We start from the raw sequence: 27926 nt of genomic DNA on the forward strand, positions 1-27926 counted from the left end.
TGTTCAATGCAACCACGATTAGTGCAGATTAGGATGTAGCTGCCATATATGCCGATCTGCCGATTAAAGATTTTAGGCCCATAAAACCTGAATTTATTAACCGATTTCGCTGAAAATCAGCAAAATGAGTTCTGTTAGGCCTTTCGACATTCGTATCGAGTATGATCAAGATCGGGTTTTATTTGGATACAGCTAACATATATTCGGAACTCTCAATTTAAATTCTTGGGACAGTAAAAGCACGTTTATTACTCGATTTCGCAGAAATTTTAAACAGTGGACGCTGCTAAGCTCTTCGACATCTGTGCCCTATATGGGCACGGTCTTAAATAAATCCGATATTCGTATTTAAGTTCTAAGGCCCATAAAAGGTGCATTTCTTAACCAATGAATTGGGTACAATGAGTTGTGTTAGGGTCTTACATAGCCTTCCTGAATATTGTAGAGATCGGACTATAGTTACTCGGCATCAAAGATTTGTAACAGTTTCATATTTTTGGGTTACTATAAGGGTGCAAATAAAATTTCGCTTAAATCGGTGCATCCATTTCCGAGATACAGCATTTTTCAAAATTTTGGTTAGGGGGTACTCCACTTTTACTGGAGGTGAGGGTAAAGCCTACATTCTACGAAAATTTCATAAAAAACACAACAAGTAAAAAGGCGTCAAGTTCGGCCGAGCCGAACTTTGGATACCCATCACCTCGGGTATACTTGTAAACCACCTTTTATCATAATCCGGTGAAAAATGCATAATTTATGCCTCCATATCAGCTATATCGAAATATTGTCCGATTTGTACCAAATTCAGCACGGACACTGAGTGGCCAATAAGTACCAGTCATTGTTCAATTTGAAGAACAATATATTGGCTTTTTTGATAGCTATTGGGTTGCCCAAAAAGTAATTGCGGATTTTTTAAAAGAAAGTAAATGCAATTTTTATAAAACTTAGAATGAACTTCAATCAAATATACTTTTTTACACTTTTTTTTAAAGCAAGCTAAAAGTAACAGCTGATAACTGACAGAAGAAAGAATGCAATTACAGAGTCACAAGCTGTGAAAAAATTTGTCAACGCCGACTATAAGAAAAATCCGCAATTACTTTTTGGGCAACCCAATATTACAAATATGGGCCGATCTAAACCATATACGACACGGATGTCGAAAAGCCTTACATAAGTCACTGTGTCAAATTTCAGCGAAATCGGGCAGTAAATTCGCCTTTTATGGCCAAAGACCTTAAATTGGGAGATCGGTCTATATGGCAGCTATATCCAAATCTGGACCGATCGGGGCCAAATTGAAGAAAGATGTCAATGGGTCTAACATAACTGACTGTTCTAAATTTTAGGAAAATCGGATATTAAATGTGGCTTTTATGGTTTATATGGGGGCTATATCAAGATATAGTCCGATAAAGCCATCTTTAAATGTAATCTGCTTATGGACAAAAAAAAAGAATCTGTGTAAAGTTTCAGGTCAATAAATCTAGACGGTGGCGCGGTTTCAAGAGACTGATGGCTAGATCGACTTCGATTTCTACGACGTTCAAGGGTCGGAAATGGATATTTCGATGTGTTGCAAACGGAATCACAAAATGAATATACCCCCATCCCTCGGTGGTGGGGGGATAAAAATCGTAACACTTTGACTTTAATACATTAAACATGAATAAGATGTACGATTACATTACTTTGGATAAATCTAAATACTTTCAATTCTATCAAGATTTATATCATAGTCCCCGTAGCCAATACCTAGCTAGAGTGAGAGATAGATCCCTGTAGCTGTTATAGAGCTTTTCCAAAAATATAAAACCATTTTTTTTTTTGTTGCTTATATTATCAATGTAAAGTTGGACGATTTGACTAATTTGCTACTCGTATGAGGTATGTAATCTTATGTAATATACAATGAATAGTGGTTGCCTTAGAGGCTAAGAGTATTGTTGATATATTGGTCTTTTTGCAATTTTCAATATAAAACTAGTTACATAATGTATGTACGTATTTGGCTTAATCACTTACACACTAAAGAAGTCTTCGTAGTACCTTCATTGAGTTCGGTCACATTTCGATTGGAAGAGAGAATACATGCAGCAAAATAGTTAGTGTCACATATTCGTAATACTATTCCATTTTTAACTTAAGCTAAAGAATTTTACTTAAGTTTAGTCAAATGTACTTATATTTATCTATCATGAATAAAAATAAGGAAAAATAGTGCATCAATGTTAATAAGGATGTAAATCACAAAACAAAAAAATCGCTAATATAAAGAGTAAATCGTATGAAATTCAGACAAAATTATGGAAGTATTTCGATGGCAGCAATCGACATTAGTGTAGCCCCTTGAGGGCTTCAATACGAAATTTGATGGTGCTGGACGGGATCTGACAAATGGGTGAATGTATCCGATAATTATACAATGGAAATAAACCTAAATTAGTCCCACACAATGGGGAGACCACACAGCACTGAATGTCCGATGCAGAAATCGCTTAAATTTGAAGAGGGCATAAAGCAGGATGCAGTAAATGCAGTACAAAGCAAATACGCCAGCAAATGTGAGTAGACCTCGGCTCGGCACCTTCCAATCTAGCAGTGGATATACGTAATGATTGCCAAAACTGTAAAAAAAAGAAAACATTAAAGGCGTCTAATTAGATAAAAAGTAGCTGGTTCACCACTTACTCATCGGTTCCGCCGCAAAAATAGTACACTACAGTGAAGCAACAGAATACAATGGGCAACAGCATGGCATAGATGGCATGCAACAATCGTACCGGAAATGCAACAATTAGAAAGTCCACCAGCATGAATACGGAATTAAGACAGTGTGTCACAAAGCTCATCACTGGGAAGCGGTTGGGCTTATCTGCAACGACATAATTCTATCAAAATCAAAAGGCATTGACGAAATACTGATGTGCATACTCATTTTCCCATGCAAAAATGACCAGTACACGGTAGTGATGATTAGAGCCAAGGGCACTGAAATGGCATGCAAAAGCCAATAGAATTTAACCGCAGTAGGTGTCTTCTTGACTTGGGCCCCCTCGCAGGCTGTTGAGCGTATAGCATTCACATCAAAATACCAGCGGGTGGCCAACACAACTCCCAGAAGTTGTGTGATCACACATAGCATAATGCCCCAGTTGGTGAGAAATATGAAATATTTCCCTTCAGAGAATTGTAGCACCAGGCACGATAGGAAAACGCTTACAAAGAATAGGGTCCAAAGCCATCGATACAATAAAAACCATGCGCTTTTCTCACCACTTTGCCACTGAAATGAAAAAAATTGAAAATTAACAATTAAAAAGTTATTATTATTATAAACTAGCTGGCTCGATGCGTTTCGCTACACCATAAAATAGCTTTTTGAAAATTGATTTTTTAGCATTTTTAATCTGGTGATGAAGACGTTCAGAGCTACGGGTTTCGTTCAGACTCACACTAATTAATTTTATATTGTATTGGTTATTTACTTTCAAAGTCCAATTTCAAAGCTACCAGTTGGGATAGTACATTTTTAAAGATCCGCAGGTCCTTCGTGTGTCTATCCCAATTTGAGGGCAAAAAGTGTATTCTAGTGCCAAATACCATTTATTGCTGTCCTATTCTATCCTCATCGGCCTTCATATATTATATTTTATTCCTTTTTTTGGGTAGATAGGGGGGCGGTATACAATATGTTCTCAGTCGTCCTACATTACAGTTTGGTAGTGTTTAAATTGAAGGGAGAGTATCGGTCCACCATTTTTTTGAGTCCTTTATTATCGGGATCAACTTTCAAATATCTTTCAGTTGATATCCATATTGTCCCAATTGGTAAATATGTCCTGCATGGGGAGGCCCCTCAGATATCAAGGGATACATTTTTATGTCTGATTTGTTCTCTACTTTTAAATACCTTTTATGTGATACTCATATTGCCAGAACGGTGAAAGTGATCTGATGAGGGGTGAAAATTTCTCTTTGGGTGAAATTTCTTACTCTTAAATACCCTTCATTTGATACCCATTTTGTCCCAATCGGTAGCCATGTCCGTTCGGTTAGGTTGTGGGATGGGGCGTCCCGCCAGGATATTTGACCCCAAAATTTGATACCAATTTCGTGTTTTTAGGGTGTCATAAGGTGGCGTAGAAAATTTCGCTTAAATCGGTGCACCCATCTCCGAGATCTGGCGTTTTAGAAGATTGGAGTAAGGGAGAGGGTTCGCACCCCCCTTCGGATATCAAAAAATGTAGAACCCTATTTTCCACGGGGGCTCAAACTCTACCAACTGTGAAAATTTCATGAAAATCGGTTCAGCCGTTTTTGGGTCTATACCGGACAGACAAACAAACTAAGAAAAAAGCGTAAAAATAATTTAAATTTAAATTATTCCCCATTCTTTTTGAAATATCTAAGGTGATGCCAAGCCTTGATTGGAAATGTTTTATATAATACCTTGCCTTCGTACTCTGCCCCATATTGCCATTATCAGTAAACAAGTTCAGTTTGAACGGAGTTTTGGAATTAGGGTGGACCCCCAAACACTTGGTCCTGCAATGGTCGGTAAATGCAAGGTAACTAACGTAAAGTTTTACCAAGATCACACTGGAATATTTGTCGATATAAAAATGACAGCTATGTGATATTTGTTTGAAAACTCTTTATATTAGGTCTGTTCGCGTACTTATCGAGTAAAAATTGGCAGGAGTGTAAGAATCGCCTTTAATCTCTTTTGCTATGTATTTGAATTAAACAGCTGGTTTTCATAAAATAACTATTCGATGCTGCAAATTACTACGGGGAAATATATTCCAGTAGAAATTCGCTAGCTCACAATTGCCAAACTTTCAAAATTTGGCTTCCGTTCTCTTCTGCTGGCTTCCAGTAACAATTTCTGCAAATTTGCACAAATTTTTAAGTACACGAACACACTTACTATTTACAAGCCACCAAAAGCATTCAAAAAGAAAGTTATTCGTGTTAAATTTCACGCGTAATAGTTTGATAGAGTGTGTTATATTTGGCTTGAAAATTACAACCGGCTATTTTTGGCGAACTCAAACACCTCATAGTGAATAATATGTTTCTGCATCGAACGATCAATCTTTATAATGATACTGTTAGCGTTGCCAAACGACATGGTGTAGTCCAGAAAATGGCTAAAGCCTCACAAGTTCCGAAAGGCACACAATCTTACACGAAAGCAAAAAGTAAGACTCAAATGAGCAAAAGAGTTGCTGCGCTTGCACGAATGTGGTGAATTTCCGAACATGGTGTTATTTGACGAGGCGTTTATGTTACCGAGCAAAATTGCGAGAATTTGAGCTTTCGAACGGTCAGACCAAGTAATTATCCATCTCAAGCAATGGTATCGGCAGCTGTGACCACCGATAGTCACTCTGCAATCGTTTTCATCGAGCCTAGCGTCAATGAAAATGCGACTTATTATCGGGAGAACAATTTGGAAGCTGTTTTGGTCCTTGGCCATGGACGCACCATCAAGACTCGGTACCGTTAAATAAAACATGTGTAAGCCAATATTGACTAAAAAATCATGTTCCGCACTTCATTTCGTCCACACATTGGATATTCAATTCACCAGATGGCCATTTTTTTTTATTTTATTTATGGATTTATTGTCTACACAACAAGATAATAATCTTATAATTAGAGTGTAGATTTATTGTTATATAATACATCCGACTAAAGTAGATTCTTAATAAATAAACTAGGTTACAATAAATAAAAAGTGGAACAAAACAGTGTTTACAAATAAAAAGTGTTAAAAAAAACAGCCGTATGTAATTGGGAATTTAACAAAAAGCGCAATTAAAAAATAATTACAAAAACAAAATAATTTAAAAAAATTTTTAAGCAAAATTTAAAGAAATGAAATATCACTTAACTATGAGAAAAATTGAATAAGCCGTTTTTTAAATTTAATCGTGTTGCTGATGCATTGAATATCGTGTGGTAGATTATTCTAAAGACGTACGTTGCTAATATAAAATTAACGTTCTGACAAAGACTCCGTCTTCTAAAAGGTATTAACTTTCTTCCTCTATCAGATTGGGCAAATCTCTGTCTCTCAAACAAATATCTGGGTTTCTTATCCACAATAATCTTATGTAAAAATATTAACGATCTAGTATTGAGAAGATTGTTAAAACTAAGTCCAAATAGAGAATCTACATATTGTGAAACATGCTGACTCCATTTTAAATCATACACATAACGGACTATGCTGTTAAAAACTACATTCAATTTTCCGAGGCTCGAAGAATCACAATTCGAAAAAAGTTCACAACCATATATTAAACCTGGAACTAGAAATGTTTTCGCCAGAAGAATTCGGATATTAGAGTGTGTGATCCATAAAGCACGAAGCTTTGCGTAACTCTGCCCGGCTGCAATGTTAGCATGATCGGACCAGCTCAAAGAACTGTTAAAAACCACGCCTAAATTCTTCGCACTAAATACAATATCAATCCTCTGACCATTAACGTAAATATCCGGTAGTCGCATGTTGAAATTCTTGTTTTTGTGAACAACCAAATATTAAGACTTACTTGGATTTAACAACAAACCATTTGCAGTCGCCCAGCCATAAACGCGATGCAGATCCGCGTTAAGTTTACTTGTGCAGTCGTCTACATTGTCCACAAAGCCGCTTTGAAAAATCTGTACGTCATCAGCATACATCATAATCTGACTGTCTGCTAGTTGACGAGGCAAGTCGTTGGCATATAATGAAAAAAGAAGTGGACCTATAATCGAGCCTTGGGGAACCCCCTTTAGGTACGAACAAGGGGTTAGATAATATATTCCCTGCGTATACAGACTGCCGTCTATCGCTCAGATACGACATAATCAGACTCGTTGCCATTGATGTGAAGTTAAAAAAATCCGTAGTTTCATGCACAAATTCAGGTGATCAACCGTGTCGAAAGCTTTGGAGTGATCCAAAAGAACCAGAAAGCCATCGATTCTGCCACTTCAACCAATGCATTAATGCAACTTTGATCAGAACGGAAGCCGGACTGTCTTTGTGACAACAGGGACTCTTGGTGAAGATATACCGACATTAGAGAGATAGCATAAAATTGATATCGGGCGATAATCAACGTTGGAATTGGAAATGGAGATAATCTTTGCATGCTTCCAAGTAATAGGATACACACTGGAGCTCAAAATTGAATTAAACAGGTACGTAAAGTACGGTAGGAGATATGGATGCAACATTCGTACAAATCTCGGATCAACTCCGTCCAAGCCAATTGCAATTGACTTAACACGGACAAAACTTTCAAAAACTTCCTCATGGCTAACACATCTAAACTCAAAAGGACTATGGGCATCAAAAACAAAAGCCGGCACATCATCATCACTATAAAATTGCGTGTCCGTTTGTATATCGGGTATGTTTATGAAGGTCCTGTTGAGTTCATCTAGATCCCCATGGTATCGAGTGTTTGACTTGGGTTTGCCCACTCCGATTTTAGAGAACAATATACTTTAGAAACAAGAGAACAAGATAAGCACTAACATAATTTGCCAATATGGAGGCGCTGAAGAAGCCATTGTGTAGAAATGGGCCAAACTGTGGTCAGGGTTACAATTGGCGGGCAACTGGCCGAATGTGCGTTGTTTCACCGACTCAGAGCATAAGTCTAGGCAAAAGTGGTTTTATCGAGCAAAAGTGTATACATTCTGAAATTTAGTTTACTTCTACACATATCTGCCTTTTAAACGAATGAAAAATATGTTCACACAAAAACATGTGGTCGTTTGAATTGGTAACACTTCGTTTTAGCTATCTTGTTTTCTAAATATTGCATCTTACAAAATTTTTTTGTGTAAAATATTTTAAAATGTTTATTAGATTTTACAACATTTCTCATTAAATATCCCATCACATTGGCGGAAAGATTGTTGAATGTTGTTGCAACAACGACAATGGCAACATGGTTTACTTTTTGGTTTACAAAAAGACACCCCGAAAGTATGACAATAATTTATTTTTATGTTTAATTTTTTTTTAATGATAATTTTGAATTTTTATACGCACGCCTCCATTGTGCAAACTTTGTCATTTATCAGCGAGAAAATTGTGTCCGAAATAGCTACAGATAGTTGTTAAATGTGTCATAATATCTGCCGCAATTACAGCTTAATTCGCTTGTAATTTAATCGCATTTTTTATTATCAAAACCATTTTAGTCGGCTATTATTATTTTTTTTTTTTAAGAGATCACCCAAGTACGCCGCCTTAGCAAATATTCTTTTAAATGAGTGAAGCCATAGCGACATGTGCGAATAGTTTGCAAAAGTGAACGAACTGGCATTTACCAACGAACTATTGGTCATGCCATTCAAGTCTGACACGTTTTTCGATGCCTAATGGCGAATTACACACAAGAGAGGAAATAATTCAATTAATTGTAGCTACATGATATTAGGGTGAGTTATCTGACGAAGGCATAAAACCAAAATTAAATACGAAGTGATAATAGTTTTTAAAATCGTTGACAAAAAATACTTGGGTATGCAGGCAATATACTTTTTGATATTGAATATGTTTTATGTTGACAATCCACACTATTATACTTGTGCGTCTATATGTACAGAAACACACCTATTCCCAAAATGCCAGCATAATTATCGTCCACTTGAACTTGAATGTAAACACATAATTTGTGCAGACGAACATGTGAACGTGTATGTACATAAATATTTTATATTTAGTAGTGCCTAGAAAGTCATAAATAAAGCTACATTAATATGGGTCATAGCAAATACACAGTTAATAAAAAAAACTTGGGCAACTTAAGTTTGCTATAAATTTTGTATACTACTTCCAAAGTGTAAAAATGTTAAAGAAAAAATTTTTAAATTTTTGCAAATGATTTGCTCAGAAATCTTGACTAATCTGCCGAATTTCTGCCATACAAGGCAGTATTTTAAGCTTCTAGGGGCCATGGAAGTCTAGTCGGGAGATCGACCACCATCTAGAAAGTCAAGATCTCAAATCGGGGGATCGCTTCATATGATAGCTATTTCAGGTTATGTGCCGATTTGGACCATACCTGGCACGGTTGTTAAAAGTCATAACAGAATATCAGACCAATCGGATGAGAATTGGGGCTTCTTGGAGCTAAAGAAATCAAGACCCACTTAAAATTGGAGCTATATCAAAATCTGAACCGATATGCCCAAACGTCCTACATCAATAAGAAGTATATGTGCATCAACCGGCTAGCTTAATGCGTTCGACTACTTTCATGATTTCGACAGATGAACGGACGGACAGACATGGCTAGATCGTCTATATTGTGCTGTCAGATTGTAGTATAAATGATTATTGGTGAGGGAAGCCTACCACAGGGAATACCAAAACAATGCAAATTTTAATGAGGTGTTCATAGACAAATTTGAAATGTTTGATCAATGGTTCTAAAGATCCCTAATCTAAGGTATAGAATCGGATTTTTTATCCCTATTTAAATGTTTGTCTTTATAATAAAAACATTATTTGATACTTTAATTACATATGGGCGTGTGTTACAATCGACTCGTTGTTTAAAAGAAGATTAGACAGTTTTTACCTGATGCCATCAAATAAGAGGCAAAACTGTTATTGAATCTAGACATTTATTTATTGATTTAAGTCATATAAGAATATTTTGGTTATGCAAAAATTATATCATCTTTCTGAAAACTAAACAAAAACACTCGCGTGTATCTACATTCAAGAGCCACATCAGAATTTGGTTCACGTTAGCTTTTTTATACTTGAAAAAACGTTTTTTATATCTTCTTCAAAGTAGCAAAAATTAATGTTAATGTTATTAAAACAACGAACTTCTGACGAACTGACTGATTGCATTTTCGAAAAATAAATTGTTAATGGTTTTTAGTGTGAAAAATATACCGGCGTCATTTGCACATCTAACATTCTTATGGGCGATCATTTTCATTAGAAATCATCTGCTTTGCTATAAAAAAAAACATTATTGCAAAGCATTTCAACTTGTTAAGCTTATTGGACCTTTACATAATATCTAATTAAAATTAAAATTAAAATTTTTGTAAACATGAAATATTTGTTTCGTATTGAATCAAACAATGCTGAACCGATTCCCTTGAATTTTTAACAGACAAACTTCACAGTTTGTCGATATATTAGGAGTGGGAGGAGGTCCCCTACCTGCCCCCTTAACACAATTAAAACAAATCAATAACTTAGAGAAGGCAAATTTCGGGCCAAGTCATCGGGGGATCGATGCACATTATAATTGTTTTGGATCAGAACTCAAACCTTACATATACATTTTAACGCTAAAAAAAAATAAAACGTTTCGAATATCTTTGCGACAAACAAGTCTGTTTTATTAGTTATTAGGTAATATTTCTCTCTACACGGAAAAAATAAAAATCGCTTTCAATCTATTTACTACAACTATTTACTTACTTACTTTAATTGGCTATGACAAAACATTTGTTCCAAGCGCCTCGATCTTTTGCGCTCATTCTAAAATCTGCGAAGTGTCTCCCACAACTTGATTTTTCGATAGGGCTTTTGGTCTTCCCGGTTTGCGTGTACCACCGTATTGGCCTTCAAAAGACTTCTTTGCTGGAGCTGCTCTATCCATTCTGACAACATGACCTTGCCAACGCAGCGTTGTATTTAGATACGTGTAACTATGCTATCGTCGTCATATAGCTCGTGGCTCATGCGACGGCTATATTCTCCATTAACGCAAACTGGTACAAATATTTTACGAAGAATCTTTCTCTCAAATACTCCAAGCACTTCCTCATCTGCTTTCACAAGTCCCATGGCTCAGAACCATATAACAACACGGGTAGTATCAGTCCCTTGTATAGTGCAATCTTCTTCTGTCGAGAGGTGGCCTTGTTTGTAAAATACTTACTTAATCCAAAGTAGCACCTGTTTTCCAGTAGTATTCTTCTCTTCATTTCGAAATGTTGTAATGAAATGGTTTTTATCCCCAAAGCGATATCGAAAGCGACTTTGTAGTCGACAAAAAAAAGTGTTGATCTGTCCTTCTCGGGTCTTTTCCAAGATTTGGCGCAGTGTGAATATCTGGTCCAGGGTGGATTTACAAGGCCTAAAGTACGCTCGAGGATATCTTGTATGCGAAGGGGAGGAGACTTATTCCTCTGTAGTTGGCACATTCCGTCTTGTCTCCTTTCTTGAGTACGGGACATAGTATGCCTCAATCATAGTATGGTTCCAATCATCGGGTATGCGTTCTTCTAGCAAGACTGCGCATGTAAGCTGATGCCTTATCAGCATGTCGCCTCCGGTCTTAAATAGTTCAGCGGGTATCCGTCGGCTCCTGCCGCCTTGTTGTTCTTCAGTCGTGTCACTGCTACTTGGACCTCATTCTGACTAGGAGGTAAACATTCTATACCATCATCATTGATTGGTTCTGTGGTATTCTCTTCGCAGCCAATGTCGGACATTAGCAGTTTGGTAAAATATTCTTTCCATACCCTCAGCATGTAATCTGTGTCAATTACCAGATTTTCTTCTTTATCTCTGCAGGAGTATGTGCCTGCACCAAAGCCATCCGCTTGTGTTTAATTCTTTGGTAGAATTTCCGGACTTCATTCTGACTTCTGCACACCTCAATTTGCTCACGCTCACGTCTTCCCATTTCCTTTTTCTTTCTGCGGCATGGACGTTTTTCCTCTCTCCCTTTCCTCCGATACCTTTCCTTCATCTGATTGCAGTGTTGCTCTATATGCCGCATTCTTGGCATCAGTGGCATCTCGACATCTTGGTCGTACAATGGGTTTCTCGACATCTTGGTCGTACCAAGTACGGATTCGCCGGCATTTTCCATGGCGTGGGCAAAAGCTTGCCACTGCGCCATTATATCATCGGAACAAGGAGTGCTTTTATCAGGCAGCTCGGTCAGTCGAGTGGAGTATGCCGCTGCCATCTATAGTGTTTGCAGCTTTTCAATGTCGAGCTTCCGTGCAGTGTCGCATCGTACTTTCCTCGCCATGTTCAAACGGTTGCGAACCTTGGCTACCACAAGGTAATGATCAGAATATATTCGCTCCACGCTCGATCGCACATCTAACACACTGGATAAATGCCTTCCATCTATCACAATATGATCAATTTGGTTCCTCGTGTTTTGATCGGGTGACTTTGTGAATATTTTTTTGTTGAAATATGGTGCTACTAACCATCATGTTTTTTGCCGCGGCGAAATCTATTAGCCTCAACCCATTACTGGACGTTATCTCGTGGAGGTTAAACTTTCCGACTGTTGGAAGGAAGACATTTCCTTCCCTATCTTCGCATTAAAATCTCTCAGAACGATTTTAATATCATGGGCGGGGCAGCGGTCATATTCTCTCTCTAGGCGCTCGTAGAAAATATCCTTGGTCTGCTCGTCCTTGTCTTCTGTCGGGTCATGTGTACAAAGAAGGCTGATGTTGAAGAATTTGGCTTTTATGCAGATTGTGGCTAACCTCCCATCCACCGGTGTAAAGCTGGAGACGCGGCGTTTCAGTCTCCGACTAACCACAAATCCACAGCCAAATTCATGCCTCGTGTTATGACAACTAAAGTATAGTTTATCACCGTCGGATGCAACAGTGGTGAGACAGGGAGACGGTGGAGCATACCTGGCATCACTTTACCTGCCTTTCGACTCTCGGACACCGCCACCCATGTCGCAGGTGCAACGGCTGGTGAGGAAACCAAAACAGACAGGAAACGAGATACGAATAGGGTGCGATGCGAACTCTCACCACATTTCTGGGGTAGTCCAACACTAATAAATGGGGCCAAGCCCTGTTTGCTTAACCAAATCGTACGACAAGTCTTAGAAACATCCAATTAATTCACTGAACACACCTCATGTGATCTTATAGCATTGTCATCGCGCTCATCAGTGACAACCACAAATGAACAAAAGAGAGACGTCAAAGAGAAGCAAATACATCAAAGACATTCATAACGACAAACTTCTTGTTCGTAAATAAAAGCAAATAAAATTATTTCAATTACAGTGACTATGTGTGATAGTGTTATGTCTTAACGCAGAAAGTAAGCATTTTTAGAAATAAAACCACTCATTTAAACATTACAAAATCAAAAAGATTAAAAGACTTTACTATTTCAATTTATGATAAAAATGTTTATTTAAATTTTAATACTGCATTTTAAACAAACGATCAGTCTACCTGACTCAAATCCACTTTATAAACCAAAAGTAAAAATGGCGTCAATGAAATTCTTTAATTTCGAATGCGAACAAGTATAAGGGTTTTGTTAACTTTTTAAAGCCGCTGAACACAGTTCGATATCCACTAAACTTGAGAAGGAAGGAAGCAGTTTCCTTTTACAAGTCTTTGATGACTGAATACAACAATATAAAAGATGAAAGAGATTTGAAAAATGCTACGGCGAAATATAAGGAAGAACGCAAAGAATACACGGCCTCTAAGACGAAAATAGCTAACCAAAATAACGCGAAAAAAGTGACAAAAGTAGACGAAACATTGAGACTTAAATCTTCTATAAATCAGAGTCAATCTGCCTCCCTGCGATACATCTATTTTTGGGGGCGGATACTCAATATGGTCTGCATTTCGGGATATTTTTTAGGCAGTTTTTCGAACACACATTGAATTATCCCCAGCGCAAAAAATGTTCCATTTATGCAGCAAGGCCAGGGGGAAGGCCATCAAATTGTTTCAAATTTTGATTTTGTAGACAAAAATTTCTAATTCGCTTGGGAAGCGCTTAAGAAGCATTATGAAAACCATCGAATTTTAGTTCATCAGCAATTGAAATACCTTATCGCCTTCGAGTCGTACCTTTGTGGCATCCAGTCAGATCAATTCGCCACATACAGCCAGAAGTAAATGATATTTTATCCACATTTACTTCATACAAAATCCAGACAAGTAATTGGATTCCTTTATTGTTCCCGATGATACTCATCGAGCGTGGGTGCATTCACTAACTAACCACAAAGAATTCCTTATTGGGCAACAAATCGACTCTTTCTTGTCCAAACGTGTTGAAATTCTAGGAACTATCTACGATATGAAGAAAACTTATTCTTGAGACAATCCAACTGCACATCAAAAACCCCAGCTTGTAACACCCATTCAAATTCAAAAAGGACAAAATCTATTTGCAAAGAACATGAGTAGTCTCATCAAATATATGCTTGTGAATCATTTAAATCATTATCTGTTACTGATCGCATCAACTTCGTTTATTCAAGTAAACTATTTTCTATCTGCTTAAGGGGAACACATTTTAAAAATAATTGTCAAAGTACTAGATCTTGCGTAAATGCGCTAAAAAGCATCACACCTTATTACATTTAGAATTTAACGAAAGAAGACATAGCCTTCAGCGAAGGATAATAACAATTTCGAACTTCTGACAATGAACCATATGCTTCAAATACTTCGAATCAGGAGGATACTGTACAAGCGCATTTTGCAAAAAATAAAGGGAAAACTATATTGGCCACAGCATTTAATTCAACAATTTACTATTCGTGCACTTTTAGACACTGGTTCAGAAAAGAGTTTCCTATCTAGGTGTATTCAGCAAAATTTATCGCTGCCCATTTCGTCTTCTCATTCCGAAATTTCTGGTTTAGGTGGCATTGTAGTAGTTAACTCTAATCGCCGCTGTTTTGTTACCTTACAATCTCGAAAGTCTAACTTTGCAGTTAGAATTGAAGCAATTGTAGTATCTAAATTATCACACATTCTACCCTCCTGACGTACGATAACTGAATTTGGCCGACCGCGAGTTATATAAACCGTCTCCAGACATGATAATAGGTAGTGACTATTTGCCTCCCATCAACTTACAACGAGTTGTCTTAAACATTGACTGCGGTTTAGAAACGAGAGAATCGTATTTTGGCGGATGCTTCTCCGGCCCTCTTACGGCAATTAACGTCCACACCTTTTCAACACTTGTTTCTGATTCTGGCGCTAAATCTTTATCAGAAGAAATTAAACAAGTAAGAGTTTGCTATGTTCGGGCGGGCAGAATCTTATATACTCTCCACCATGGATCGCATTTGTCGAGTTCTTTGTGCGGTATCTCTTTTTAGGCAAACAAAGACTATTGAATAAGAACTTTATGCTATTGGAGCTATATCAAGTTATAGTCTGATTCGGACCAAAAATTTAATTGAATGCTAAACATTGTAGAAGTCATTGGGTAATATTTCAGTTCATTCGGATAAGAATTGGGCTCAAGAAGCACAATCGGGAGATCGGTTTATATGGGAGCTTTATCAATCTATAGCTCGATTCGGACCAAATTAGACACGTATGTTGAAGGTCATGAGAGAAGCCGTTGTAAAAAATTTCTGCCAAATCAGATAAGAATTGCGCAATCAAGAAGTCAAGACCAAAGATCGGTTTATATGGCTGCTATATCAGGTTGTGGACTGATTTAGATCATACTTAGCACATTTATTGGAAGCCATAACAAAACACTTCACGCAAAATTACCATACTTGACACAGTTATTGGAAGTCATACTAAAACGATATTTGTAAAATTTTAGTCAAGTCGAATAAGAAATGCCCCCTCTAGAAGCTCAAAAAGTCTAATCGGAAGATCGGTTTATATGGCAGCTATATCAGGTTATGCACTGATTTAGTCCATACTTAGCGCAGTTGTTGGAAGTCATAAAAAATTTCAGCCAAATCGGATAAGGATTGCCCATACTAGAAGCTCAAGAAGTCAAGACCCAACCGACTTTCAATAATTAGAAGTATTTGGGCAAAATTTCAAAATTTTGTATCCAATGCATTTCAGAACGTTAGGATGCGTTAGTAACGACTGCTTTACAGTGGGTTACAATCGAAAAAAATAGTAAAAAGCTGCCTTTTCAGAACGGGTAGAGAGTTAACGGAATTATGTGCAAAATTTCTATGCAGTAACTTCGTCCGGGCGCCACTAAAATTGGTCCCTTGACATATGGAAAATTTGTCGGAATTCCAAATCTTAATTTGTGGTCCGATTTCCAAAATTTTTGCTGTTGCTGGAAAGTGCTCAAAAATCCCCACCAAAAAGTCAGCTTGAGGTCTACAATATCTCTTCTGGTCCATGGAATTTTTGAATTTTAGTTTTTTTGAATTTTTGCCGAGACACGCTTCCTAACAATTGTATGCACCAAACAATATTTGTAGCCTCCTCCACAGCCAACTTATTTAGAAATTGACCGGAATGGGTGTTTGAGTAATTGGGTACTTTAGTGAAAACATTTTGAGCAGTTTTTAATTTTTTGTATTTTAAGGACAGTTTTATCTGCAAAATTAAAAATTTTTGTTTACAGAAAATTGAAAATCGGACACACAAATGAAGTTTTGCTTTAGGAGCTTGTTAAGAGGTGCCCACACCACCTAGGGCCTACAAGTTATGCGAATAAACACTTCAGCTATTACCATTCAAAATTTCGAACAGTTATCTCTACCCGTTCTCAAACAGCTGATTTTTTACTGTGTTTTCTATTCCTATTGTGTGTTTGTTTGTTTCTGCCCTTAGCTCAAATTAAACCTAATTTTTGTCAGTTTCTCTATAACGTAGTATTTCGTCGGTCCCCAACTGCTACGCTATAGAGAAGTTCGACTGTTTATCTATCACCTTTCCCTTTAAGCGGTGCAAACAAATGCACAGTTCTAAAACCTGCACCAAGGAAATTTGCTGCAAATCTCCTCAAATAAGTTGATTTGCTCATATTGAAAATGTATGGGAAACCCGATTTCCGAAATCTCGTCGCAAATCTAGATTTGCTCCGAGTAGAAACATGGTATAACATTATTTTTCGATTTTATTGAATAAAAACTAATGATTTGATCATTTTTGCTTCAAGTAATGGATCTATTTGTAGAAAATAAATATTAGTTTTGATATTTATTCACCTAATTAGCAAAAAATTGCGTCCAACTTGCTAAATGAATGCATCGTTGTTTGTCATGTGTAGCCAAAATTTCGCTTAAGCTGCGTACCGGTCTTAAGCAAACAATAGCACCTGCACGCAAAAAAATAAAACGCTTGGAATATCTTTCCACAAATAAATTTGTTTTATTGGTGCTGTAGCATTTGCCTCTATGGTTGAATGGTAAACATCACTTCATTTATGGTAAAACCTTAAGGAAGATTGTCTATGGTAAAGGATAGCTGGTTAACAAGAAAATTTAAGAATTCGTATAAGCAAAAACAAAAAATGACGCTGAATTCCTGAATTCGAATCCTGCCGAGACCATAAAAAATCGGTCTACACTCATTGAAATGTGAGACGTTTTCCACTGTTCCTGAGTGGAATGTTCGCGGGCAAATTTGCATTTGCATCATAAAGTAGGTATGAATGTGTGCAACAGCTCAACTATCTTATTGCAGAACATTTACTACAGAAAATAAAACATAGATGGATTCGTTTGAATATAGATGGTTTTATTTTTATTGCTTATCATAAAATCCAAATAAATTCGAGAAATGCATGAACTTCATGTTGAATTATTAATTTGAGTTCCTTATCCCTTTGAAAAGGCTCAACCCATTTTGAAATAATTAAAAAATATAAAGAGAGGCAGATGAAATTCTTCATAACATTTTTTAATTATCAGGAATCAGTTTGTATTATTGGGGCAACATTTGTATTCGTCATAAATTCTTGCATGAATTTATCAAAAAAGATCTACCAATTTTATCGTTAGCAAAGTCTCAATGTTTTTACAAAAGAAGCTTACTTGTCGACAGTTTCGTTTATGGCTACTGAACTTTTTTTTGCGTGTACCCATTGAACAACATATCTTCTGTTCTGTTGTTTCATTGAGATTCTTGGCTAAAACCGCCATAAGCAATAACAGTACCCAGGTACCTGTTAGCATCAAGCATTAGAGAATATCGAGAAAAATAAATTGATTCCAAAAATTGGCTCTTGCCAAAATTTCTTAGGCAATATTACTCTTTGGGCTCAATTTTTTTCAGATTGACTACAACAATGGCACTCTGGGAATGCAGGTGTTTGTATGTCATCAACCAAATTAGGGACAAACACATTGTGACGTCGTTTCATTTCTAATTTAACATCAAATTTCTAATTTGACGTTCACAACAACACATCAAAGAAGAACAAACAGCTGCCAAAAACGAAATAAAGAAAAAGCGAATAACAAAATAAAAACAATGTGAGCGAAGTGGACTAGATACAGTGTAAACCAGTAAGGAAAGGCAAAAGTCGGACGGTGCCGCTATATTATACCCTACACCTACCCTTTAATTGTAAATAGGGCAATTTTAATTTATGAACACGATATCTAATACTGAAACGATTTTGATAGACTATGGCATAGGGCTTTCGATGGATAATAAGTAGAGAGCGGATACATATGCAATTGCATATATTTTTTGGAGCATCAGAAAAAAATTTGAAACCACAGAAATTCGTTTCATCGAATGTAGGTTTAGAAAACGCTAAGAAATTTTTGCATATTTTATGCAAACTGCACATGTTTGCATATCTTTTGTATATTTTGTGCAAAAGATGTGCACATCTTTTGCATATTCTGTGCATATTTGTTGTCTAAAAAACGCCAGTTATCAAAGATGTTTTAACCGATTTAAGCTTATTTTTGTATGTACCCTTATAATAACTCAAAAATACGTATCTGGTGGTAAGTTTGGGGTCAAGCTATTGGGTGAACGGACCAACCAAAAAGGACTTTGGTATATTGGGACAATATCTGATTCAAATGTAAGGTACTTGGACACATATCATATAGACCCGACCGATGGGTATCGAAAATTTGGCTCTACATAATACTAAGATACTACAAAGCTCTATAAAGACCGGTCATATAAATATTTTTTTTGTTCAAAAATGTATGTAGCTTTTTATTAAATTGATGTAAACTTTTTGTTAAACACATTATTTTATTTGTAAAATTTTCTTTAGCGGAAATGCGTATGCGGTATACCTAAATGGACCTACCGGTCATTTTGAGCCCTTCTATAAAATAGTACCACTGTTCGTAAATTTTGTTAAAATACTACTTAAACCGGTTAGGTCCAAGCAGGTACATATATAAACAATCATGGACTTATTTACAGACCCTGGCAATATGGGGCTCAAATAAAAGGTACTTGAGAGAAGAATACGAATCTGATATCCAATGTGGGACTGAGTGTTGTGGGACCAATAGTGCGGGTTGTGGGAGGACAATTTTACGACCATAGCCCATCCCCCAAAACACCCTCCAAACCGGACATGTTTGCCGACTATGGAAATATGGGACTTAAATGAAAAGTATTTGGGAGCAGACCATGAATGTGATTTCAACATTCGGGACAAGCTGTCTAAGAGTCGTCCCACGCCCATAACAACCCCCAAATTGCTCACCATGACAATTTGGATTTAAATGAGATTGGAGCTTGATATAGATAGTTTTTAGGGCCCATACATCAAACCGGACATATTTGCTGACTTTGCAAATGTAAGGTATTGGGGAGTAGAGCACGAAATTGGCACCCACTTTCGGGACCAATTTGCTGCGGTTTTACCCCTTTCCCAAAACACCCACAAACAGCAATTTTTACTGACCATCGCAATATTGGGCTAAAACAAAGGTATTTGGGAGTAGAATACGTATCTGATATCCAAATGTGGGACCATGTGTTTTGGGCACCGCCCCTTCATCAAAATAACCCCAAAAGAGTACAAAATTTATCGAACATGGTCATATGTGCCTCAAATATAAGGTACTGGAGATTGAATTGAGATGGAATTTGATAACCAATTTTTCGGCCAAGTGTTTGGAGACGCCTCATCCCATAAACTTCCCTTAATCCTATGGCAATATGAGGTTTAAATAAATGGTATTCTAGAGTAGAGCACGATGCTTATATATTTGTTTTCAGAGCTAAGTGCCTGGGGACCACCTCGGCCCCGAAAACATCCCCAAATCGGACATCATGAGAATATCGGGTTCAAATAAAGTCTTTTAAAAGTGGAGTACATCTAAGATCCAAACTAAAACACTCCAGGTGAATTCATAGACCAATAAAGGTCATATGGGAGTAGATAAAGCCCTTTATATTGTTCTACTGTTAGTCAAGTGATATATATTTACTATTTTCGTAGCATGATATTCATTTAAAGCTCTTGAATTGTCGAAAATAAATATTCAAAGGATAATTTTGTTCCATATAAAGTAAAAGAAGGCGCAGCGAAGGGGGTCCGGTTCAGCTAGTATATATTAAAAATGAATTCAAATATACGAATATTAAAATGTATTTAAAGAAACGGCTTCTTTTTTTGCAAAACCCCGATACTTATTGAAAATGCGGAAGGCAAATTTTAAAGATTATGATCAACTTCAATACTAAGATCAGTCTATATGGGAGCTATACTAAGATATAGACGGGTATCAAAAACCTAAACACAACTCGTTTTGCTTAAAATGGGCTTAAAACCTTAAATCGGGAAATCAGTCTATATGGGAGCTATACTAAAATATTGACCGATCTGAACCATATTCGGCGCTGATATCTGTGACCTTAACACAATTCGTTGTCCCGGATTTCAGCCAAATCGGATAATAAATGTGGCCTAAGACCCTAAATCGGGCGACCGGTACAAATTTGGACCAAGTAGGTTCTTAGGATACATTTAGAGGAAAATGGGTTTAAAGTACCATTAAATCATTTAAGATTCTAAACGTATCTATTTTTGATTGTACGTTTTGCATATTTTTTTTTTTGCATATATAAGATATGACGTCAAAATTTTGGTCAAAATCGGTCCATAAACAAAAAGTATATATGCACTTTTTCCGCTCTCTTATAATAAGACAATCAGAAATTTGATTTGACCACATTATTGCAATATTATTGAAGATCAAATAAGAAGATAGACATATATCGGAGCTATATTTAAATGACCAAAGTCCATACACATAGTGGAAGCCATAAAAGAAACCATTGTGCAAATTTTGAGAAGATGGGTTAATAAATGCGCCCGCAAAGGTTCTAGAAATGAAAAACGGGCCATATATACAAATATTCTGGAGCTATATCTTAATCTGAATCGATTTCTATGAGACTCATCAGTAATCAGCAGAGCCACAAGAGAATCCTTCGTATCAAAATTTTCCAAAAATTTTTGTTTATTAAGTACACGCAAAAAATATTTCGTTTCACATAAAAGAAATTTTCGATAAGAGAACTTTTTTTGTGAAAAAGTTGGAGTTTCTTTACGTTGGAAGTACATTCGATAAATTCTTGCAAGGATATTTAGGCAAATATTAAGCTTTTTTACCTTGACAATACCTTCCGTTCTTGGTATCGAAAACATTTTATTCGGAGTTCCAAATAGTTTTTCTTTATTTATAACTAGCTGACCCGGGCCCGCTCCGCTGCGCCTTCTTTTATTTTATATGGAACAAAAGTTTCCTTGGTATAAGTATTTTCGAAGATCTTTTAGTGAAATACCATGCTAACTTGACTAAGAGTTTAACAATATAAGTGCCTTTATCAGAATCCCATATGATCTTTATTGGTCTACGAATTTATGTTTGGATGTAAGGTGTACTCCATTCTTAAAATACTTCATTTCAGCCCGATATTCTCATAATGTCTGATTTAGTGGTGTTTTCGGGGCAGAGGTACCAGATACTTGGCCCTGAAGAAATATCAGCATCGTGCCCTTCTTGCAAATACCATTTACTTAAACCCCATATTGCCATTAGCTTAGGAAGAGTTTACAGGATGAGGCGTCCCCCAAACACATGGCCCCAAAATAGGTTATTAAATTCGTTTTCTAATCTCAAATACCTATCATTTGAGCCACATATTGGCATGGTCGAAACATTTTTTCCCTTTGGGGGTGTTTTGGGAAACGGGTGATGCCCCAAATACATGGTCCTACATTTAGATATCAAATTCGTATTCTACTCCCAAATAACTTTATTTGAGCCCCATATTGCGATGGTCACTAAAAAATTGCTGTTTGTGGGGTATTTTGGGAAATTGGTCCCGAAAATAGGTATCAATTCTTGCTCTACCCCCCAATACCTTTCATTTGAGCTCCACATTGATATGGTCGGTAAATATGCCCGATTTAGGGGTGTTTTGGGGATTGCGGTGGTCCCCCAAACACTAAGCCCGGAAAATGTATCAGCAACGTGCTCTATTCTCATATATCTATATATCATTTATTTGAACCCCATATTGCCATTGGCCTCAAAATTGGATATCAAATTCGTTTTCTAATCTCATTTAAACTCCTTGTTGCAAAAGTCAGCAAATATGTCCGGTTTGGGGTATTGGCCCTAAAAACTATGAATATTTAGTTCCACTCTCTTTTAGACCCAAATTGTCTTGGTGAGCAAATACGTCCTATTTGGGAGTTGTTATGGTGGTGGGACGTCCGCGAGACAGTTGTCCGCTAATGTTGATATCCGATACGTGGTCTACTCCCACATACCTTTAATTTGAGCCCCATATTTCCATAGTCAGCAAACATGACCGGCATGGGGGGTGTTTTGGGGGATGGGCGGCCACTCAGCGAGTTGGCTTTGAAAATATATATCGGATTCATGTTCCACTTTAAAAACCTTCCCCTTTGAGCCTCATATTGTAATAGTCAGAAAATACTTACTATTTGGGTGGTGTTGTGGGGGTGGGGTGGCCCCATAGGCACTTTTCCCGAATATTGATATCAAAGTCGTGCTTTACTCCCAAAGACCTTTCATTTGAGCCCCAAAGTGCTATGGTCGAATATTTGTCCCCTTTGGGGGATGTTTTTGGTGAGAGGCGGCCCCCAAGTACTTGGTCCCATATTTGGATATCAGATTCTTATTCTACATCCTAATACCTTTTATTTAAGCCCCATATTCCCATGAACAGTAAATAAGTCCAGTTTGGGGGGTGTTTTGGGGAAGGGGTGGACCCCCAGAAACGTGGTCCCACATTTGGATATCGGATTCGTATTCTACTCGTAAATACCTTTCATTTGAGTCCCATATTGCCATGGTCGGCAAATATGTCCGATTTAGGAGTGTTTGGGGCTTGGGGTGGTCCCCCCTAGCACTTGATCCGACAAATGGATATCAGATACGTTTTCTTATCCGAAATACCTTTCATTTGAGTCCCATAATGTCGTGATTAGTTTAAATGTATGTTTGGCAGGTTTTAGTATGTTTGGTAGGCCCCCCTAGGTACCCCACCCGAAAATTGGATACAAAAATTTTATTTGTAGGGTACTATATGAGAGCACACAAAATTACGCTTAAATCGCACCACCCATCTCCGAGATCTGGCGGGTAAGGAAGAGGTTCCGCCCCCCTTCAGATATCGAAAAATGTAGTACCCTATTTTCACCACGGGGTCATTTTGCACTATCTGTGAAAATTTCAAGAAAATCGGTTCAGCCATTTCTGAGTCTATAAGGAACACACAAACATACAAACAAACACAATATGATTTTTATATATAAGATTTTATTACACGTCATGCTTATGTATATTCTTTTCAATTGCAAATAGATTATATATATGGATGTCAAGTTTAATTTGATATTGTAACATAATTCAAACTTAATATTTTACCAAATATAAACAGATCTCAGTTGGAAATTAAAACTCTCTCAGAGTTAGTTTGAATTTATTTAGATGTTAAAATACACAAATATATAAAAAACCTTCCATCTATAACTAATTGGGGTTTTGTGTTACGATCTGTTGTATTCGTAATTCGTAATAAATAAAACTAAAACTAAAACTTGTTTTCGCACATTTAAATACCTATTTTTGGAATGGATACTTCTTTTTCGCGCAAATATTACCAAACAATGTATATGCTTCAGAAATTCTTATACCTGGCAGCCATTTGTCTGCTACTCTAATAACTTTGTTATTTTATACCGATGGCAGCATTTCTATACCGATGGCAAAAACTCAAAAATCTTCACTTTCTGAGTTTACCAGCCACACACGACCGAGTCGGTTACATTTTAAGAATATCGTTTGTTAAATGCGCTTGCAACGGCTCCAGAAGGGAATCGGGCGATACATATATACAGGAGCTTTATCTAAACCTGAACCGATTTCTATGAAACTCAGTGGATATCGTGGTATGTATAGAGGAAATCGTTGTGCCAAATTTTAAGAAGATAAGTTAATAAATGTGTTTGCAATGGCTCTAGAAGTGAAAACGGGCGATAAAAATATATGGAAGCTATTTCTTAATCTGAACCAATTTCTACGAAATATAGCAATAATGACGAGAGTCATTAGAGAAACCTTTGTGATAAATTTGAAGAGAATCTGTTAACAAATGGACACATTATTGCAATACTAGTCCAAATCGGACGAAACTGTGTATGGGAGCTATATCCAAATCTGAGCCGATTTTTTCCAATTTCAATAGGCTTTGTCTCTAGCCCAAAAAAGAAGTATGTGCAAATTTTCAAGATTATTGGAAGACAATTTCAATCTGTACTTTGATAACAATTAAACATAGACAGACGAACATAGATCGTTTAGATAAATTCATCCAAGAATTTGAGACGAATACAAACTTTTTGTTTTGCTCAAATATGTCCACGTATTTCTGGCAAAAAATAACGTTATTAAGTTTTTTTTTCTGGCTTTTATTTATATATATATATATATATATATATATATATATATATATATATATATATATATATATATATATATTTAAGTTTGAAATGAATTTTGCCTATTCCAAGGATAAAGAACTCAAACCAATGTTGCAACATAAGTACATGTAGTTCAAACACTTTCAGGATTTATATGGGTTTTATGACGAACAATAAATATAAAAGCCATCCATTCTGGATCGAATCCATTTATGTGGATGTATGATTTTTGTTTTATATTGTGTTGGCTTTCTTGTGTCAAAAGCAAACAAAAAAATAGTTTGAAGTTGTAGTCTTGTCCGTTCCTCCGTTCTTTTGTCCCTCCCTTTGTCCGTCTGTGAATATGACGAAAGCGCCTTAACGAATAAAGCAATTCGCTTGAAATCTTACACGTATACTTCTTATAGATGTAATCCCTACACATATGCGGACATGCTAACCTCTGCGCTACGGTGGCCTCCAGGGGGTAACAATGCTGAAAAATGTTTTAGAAGTTCTCGCCGGGACCCGAACTCAGACGTGTTGTGTTATAGGTTCACTTTCCAAACTTTTCTAATTATTTCTTTATTTTATTACATTGTAAGTGTATTAGCCCAATCTACACCAGTTCTAGTGCATTAGCCCTTCCTCAACTGTTACTAAGTCCAATTTTCTGTATTATCCCATGAGGACTGATTTTCCGATTTAATTCATAAGAGCATATAAGCTGTGTTTTTCATCCGACTTCGACGAAATTTTGAATTTGTGAATTTTTTACACATAGAACCATTTTTCGATCTCTTGAGGGCACAGAAAGCGTATTATTCATCATATTGAGTTAAAATTTAGAATGGTGAGTTAATACACCAACTAAATATCCCATCTGTATGACCCTCGTACAGACAGATCTCCCAATTTTTTCTGAATTCGATGAAATTTTCAATTTTACTGATAATTAACGCCATAGGTAATCAATGGGCCCAAAACATGAAATGTAGGGTGCAAAGCGAGACCAAAACAAAAATAAAAATACACTTGAGATTTAATCTTAACAATGACAATGACATTAAGAGAAACTACAAAAAAAGATGCAGAACAAAGTTGCGCCAATTCCCCACAACATGAGTTTTTATTAAAGAAGTTAGATGATAGCATCATTCGAGAAAGCGAGAAAGCCAAATAAACAAACGGTAAAATAATTTCTTAGTGATAGCAATCGAAAAAAATCGGTACCTAATATGTTCTCGATATGTAATTCAAAAAAGATGTTATTTCACTTGTGTGCTCCGCCAACGTTAACGTCTTCAAAATGATTGATAGTTGAAAAGTTTTCGAACAACAAAGAATTGAGGTTAACACTAAAAACAGCAATGAATACTTTTCAATATTTAGGTCGAAACAAAATATCTTGAAGAAAAAATATTGTGTGAATTTTGTACTTTTATTTTTCTCACCTAAAATTCCAAAAAAGCCACAAAAACTGTCTCTTAAATATCTGTTCGGCCGACTAATAACATGTGATTCCCAACCAACAACTTCTTCAGTATTTAAAAAAAAAAATTAGTGCAAATGGGATATATAAGCTGACCTGATACAAATGAATCTGATAAATCAAAAGTGTTTGGGAAATGAAATATGACTGATGTTTCACCAAAACTTTTTGCTATGCTATTTTTAACAGGGGGTAGGTGTGCTAAGCCCACCCTCAGAGGCCTTTCTACGTGCATTTGTTTGTATCACCAAGAGGGAAGAGAACATTGCTAAGTATTCCGATCGACTCAGAATCAATTTCTGATTTGATTTAGCTATAGCCGTCTATCTGTCCGTGTGTCTGTCCATGTTAATTGGTGAACAAAATACAGGTCGCAATTTTTATCAAATCATCTTCAAATTTGGCATAGGCATTTTTTTTTTTTTTTGTCAAGCCTATTGGAATTGGAAAAAATAGGTTCAGTTTTGGATATAGGTCCCTGCAATCGCATGTATTTACCAATCTTTCAAAGTTTTGCACAACGTTTTTCTCGACAACTACCACAATATCTAAGAAGTTTGGTCGAGATCGGTTCAGATTTAAATATAGCTCTATATATATATGCGTCCGACATTGAGCAATATTGCATTAATGTGGTCATTTGTCAACCGACTCTCTCAAGATTTGACAGGAAGGAGTTTCTTATGGCTATCGACATTACTGATGAATATCACAGAAATCAGTACAGATTTAGATGTATCTCCCATATATATATATATATATCGCCCGATTTTCACTACTAGAGTTACTGCAAGGGTATTTATTAACCAATCTTCCCAAATCGCCGAGAACCATCAAAATTGGTCCAGAATTAGATATAGCTCCCAATTGGTATGGAGTAGATGTTGGGTACTATATAGTCGGCATCGCCCGACTTTTATGTTTCCTTATGGTTTAACTTGTAATGCTGTATTGCTAACAGCATTTTCAACCACAATCTCCACAGCCATATTTCCAATCTGGTAGAAATTTATACAGTAAACTTCGAATTACGTTGCGTTTGGTTCCAAAAAATTGCGACGTTAATCGAAATTCAAATAGCTCATACGTCAAAACACTAATTTTATTGATCTTACATGTACCCATGCAAAAAAAAAAAATTACCCTTGCAAAACGAATAAAAAACTCTTTAATTTTTATACCCTCCACCATAGGATGGGGGTACACTAATTTAGGCATTCTGTTTGTAACCCCTCGGAATATTCGTCTTAGACCCCATAAAGTATATTTATTCTTGATTGTCATGACATTTTATGTCGATCTAGCCATGTCCGTCCGTCTGTCAAAAGCACCCTAACTTTCGAAGGAGTAAAGCTATCCGCTTGAAATTTTGCACAAATACTTCTAAATAGTGTAGGTTAGAATTGTAAATGGGCCATATAGGACCATGTTTTGATATAGCAGCCTCTAGAGGGCGCAAATCTTATCGGATATGGCTGAAATTTTGATCGGTTTCGTTATGACTTCCAACAACTGTGCTAAGTATGGTTTAAATCGGTCCATAACCTGTTATAGACGCCATATAAACCGATCTTGAATCTTAACTTCTTAAGCTACTAGTGGGCGAAATTATTATCCGATTTGGCTGAAATTTTGTACAAAGGCTTCTCCCGTGACCTTCAACATACGCGTTAAATAGAGTCTGAAGCGGTCTATAGCCTGATATAACTCCAATATTTTATTTCTTGAGCCCCTAAAGGGCGAAATTCTTTTTAG

General features: G+C 36.5%; 1 protein-coding gene across 1 annotated transcript in view; it reads right to left on the reverse strand.

The window, feature by feature from the left end:
* Window positions 1-1833: 1833 nt before the first annotated feature.
* The window catches only part of LOC106083677 (protein rolling stone-like), a 33069-nt gene continuing 6976 nt past the window's right edge, over window positions 1834-27926 (reverse strand). Inside the window, exons 2-4 of the mRNA XM_013246840.2 lie at window positions 2941-3292; window positions 2698-2881; window positions 1834-2633 (exon numbers count right to left, since the gene is read on the reverse strand). Coding sequence (XP_013102294.2) covers window positions 2444-2633; window positions 2698-2881; window positions 2941-3292 — 726 coding nt within the window. The 3' untranslated portion in view covers window positions 1834-2443. The remainder of the gene's footprint in view (window positions 2634-2697; window positions 2882-2940; window positions 3293-27926) is intronic.

Source organism: Stomoxys calcitrans, chromosome 3 (genome assembly GCF_963082655.1).
Source record: "Stomoxys calcitrans chromosome 3, idStoCalc2.1, whole genome shotgun sequence".
NCBI classification, from domain to species: domain Eukaryota; kingdom Metazoa; phylum Arthropoda; class Insecta; order Diptera; family Muscidae; genus Stomoxys; species Stomoxys calcitrans.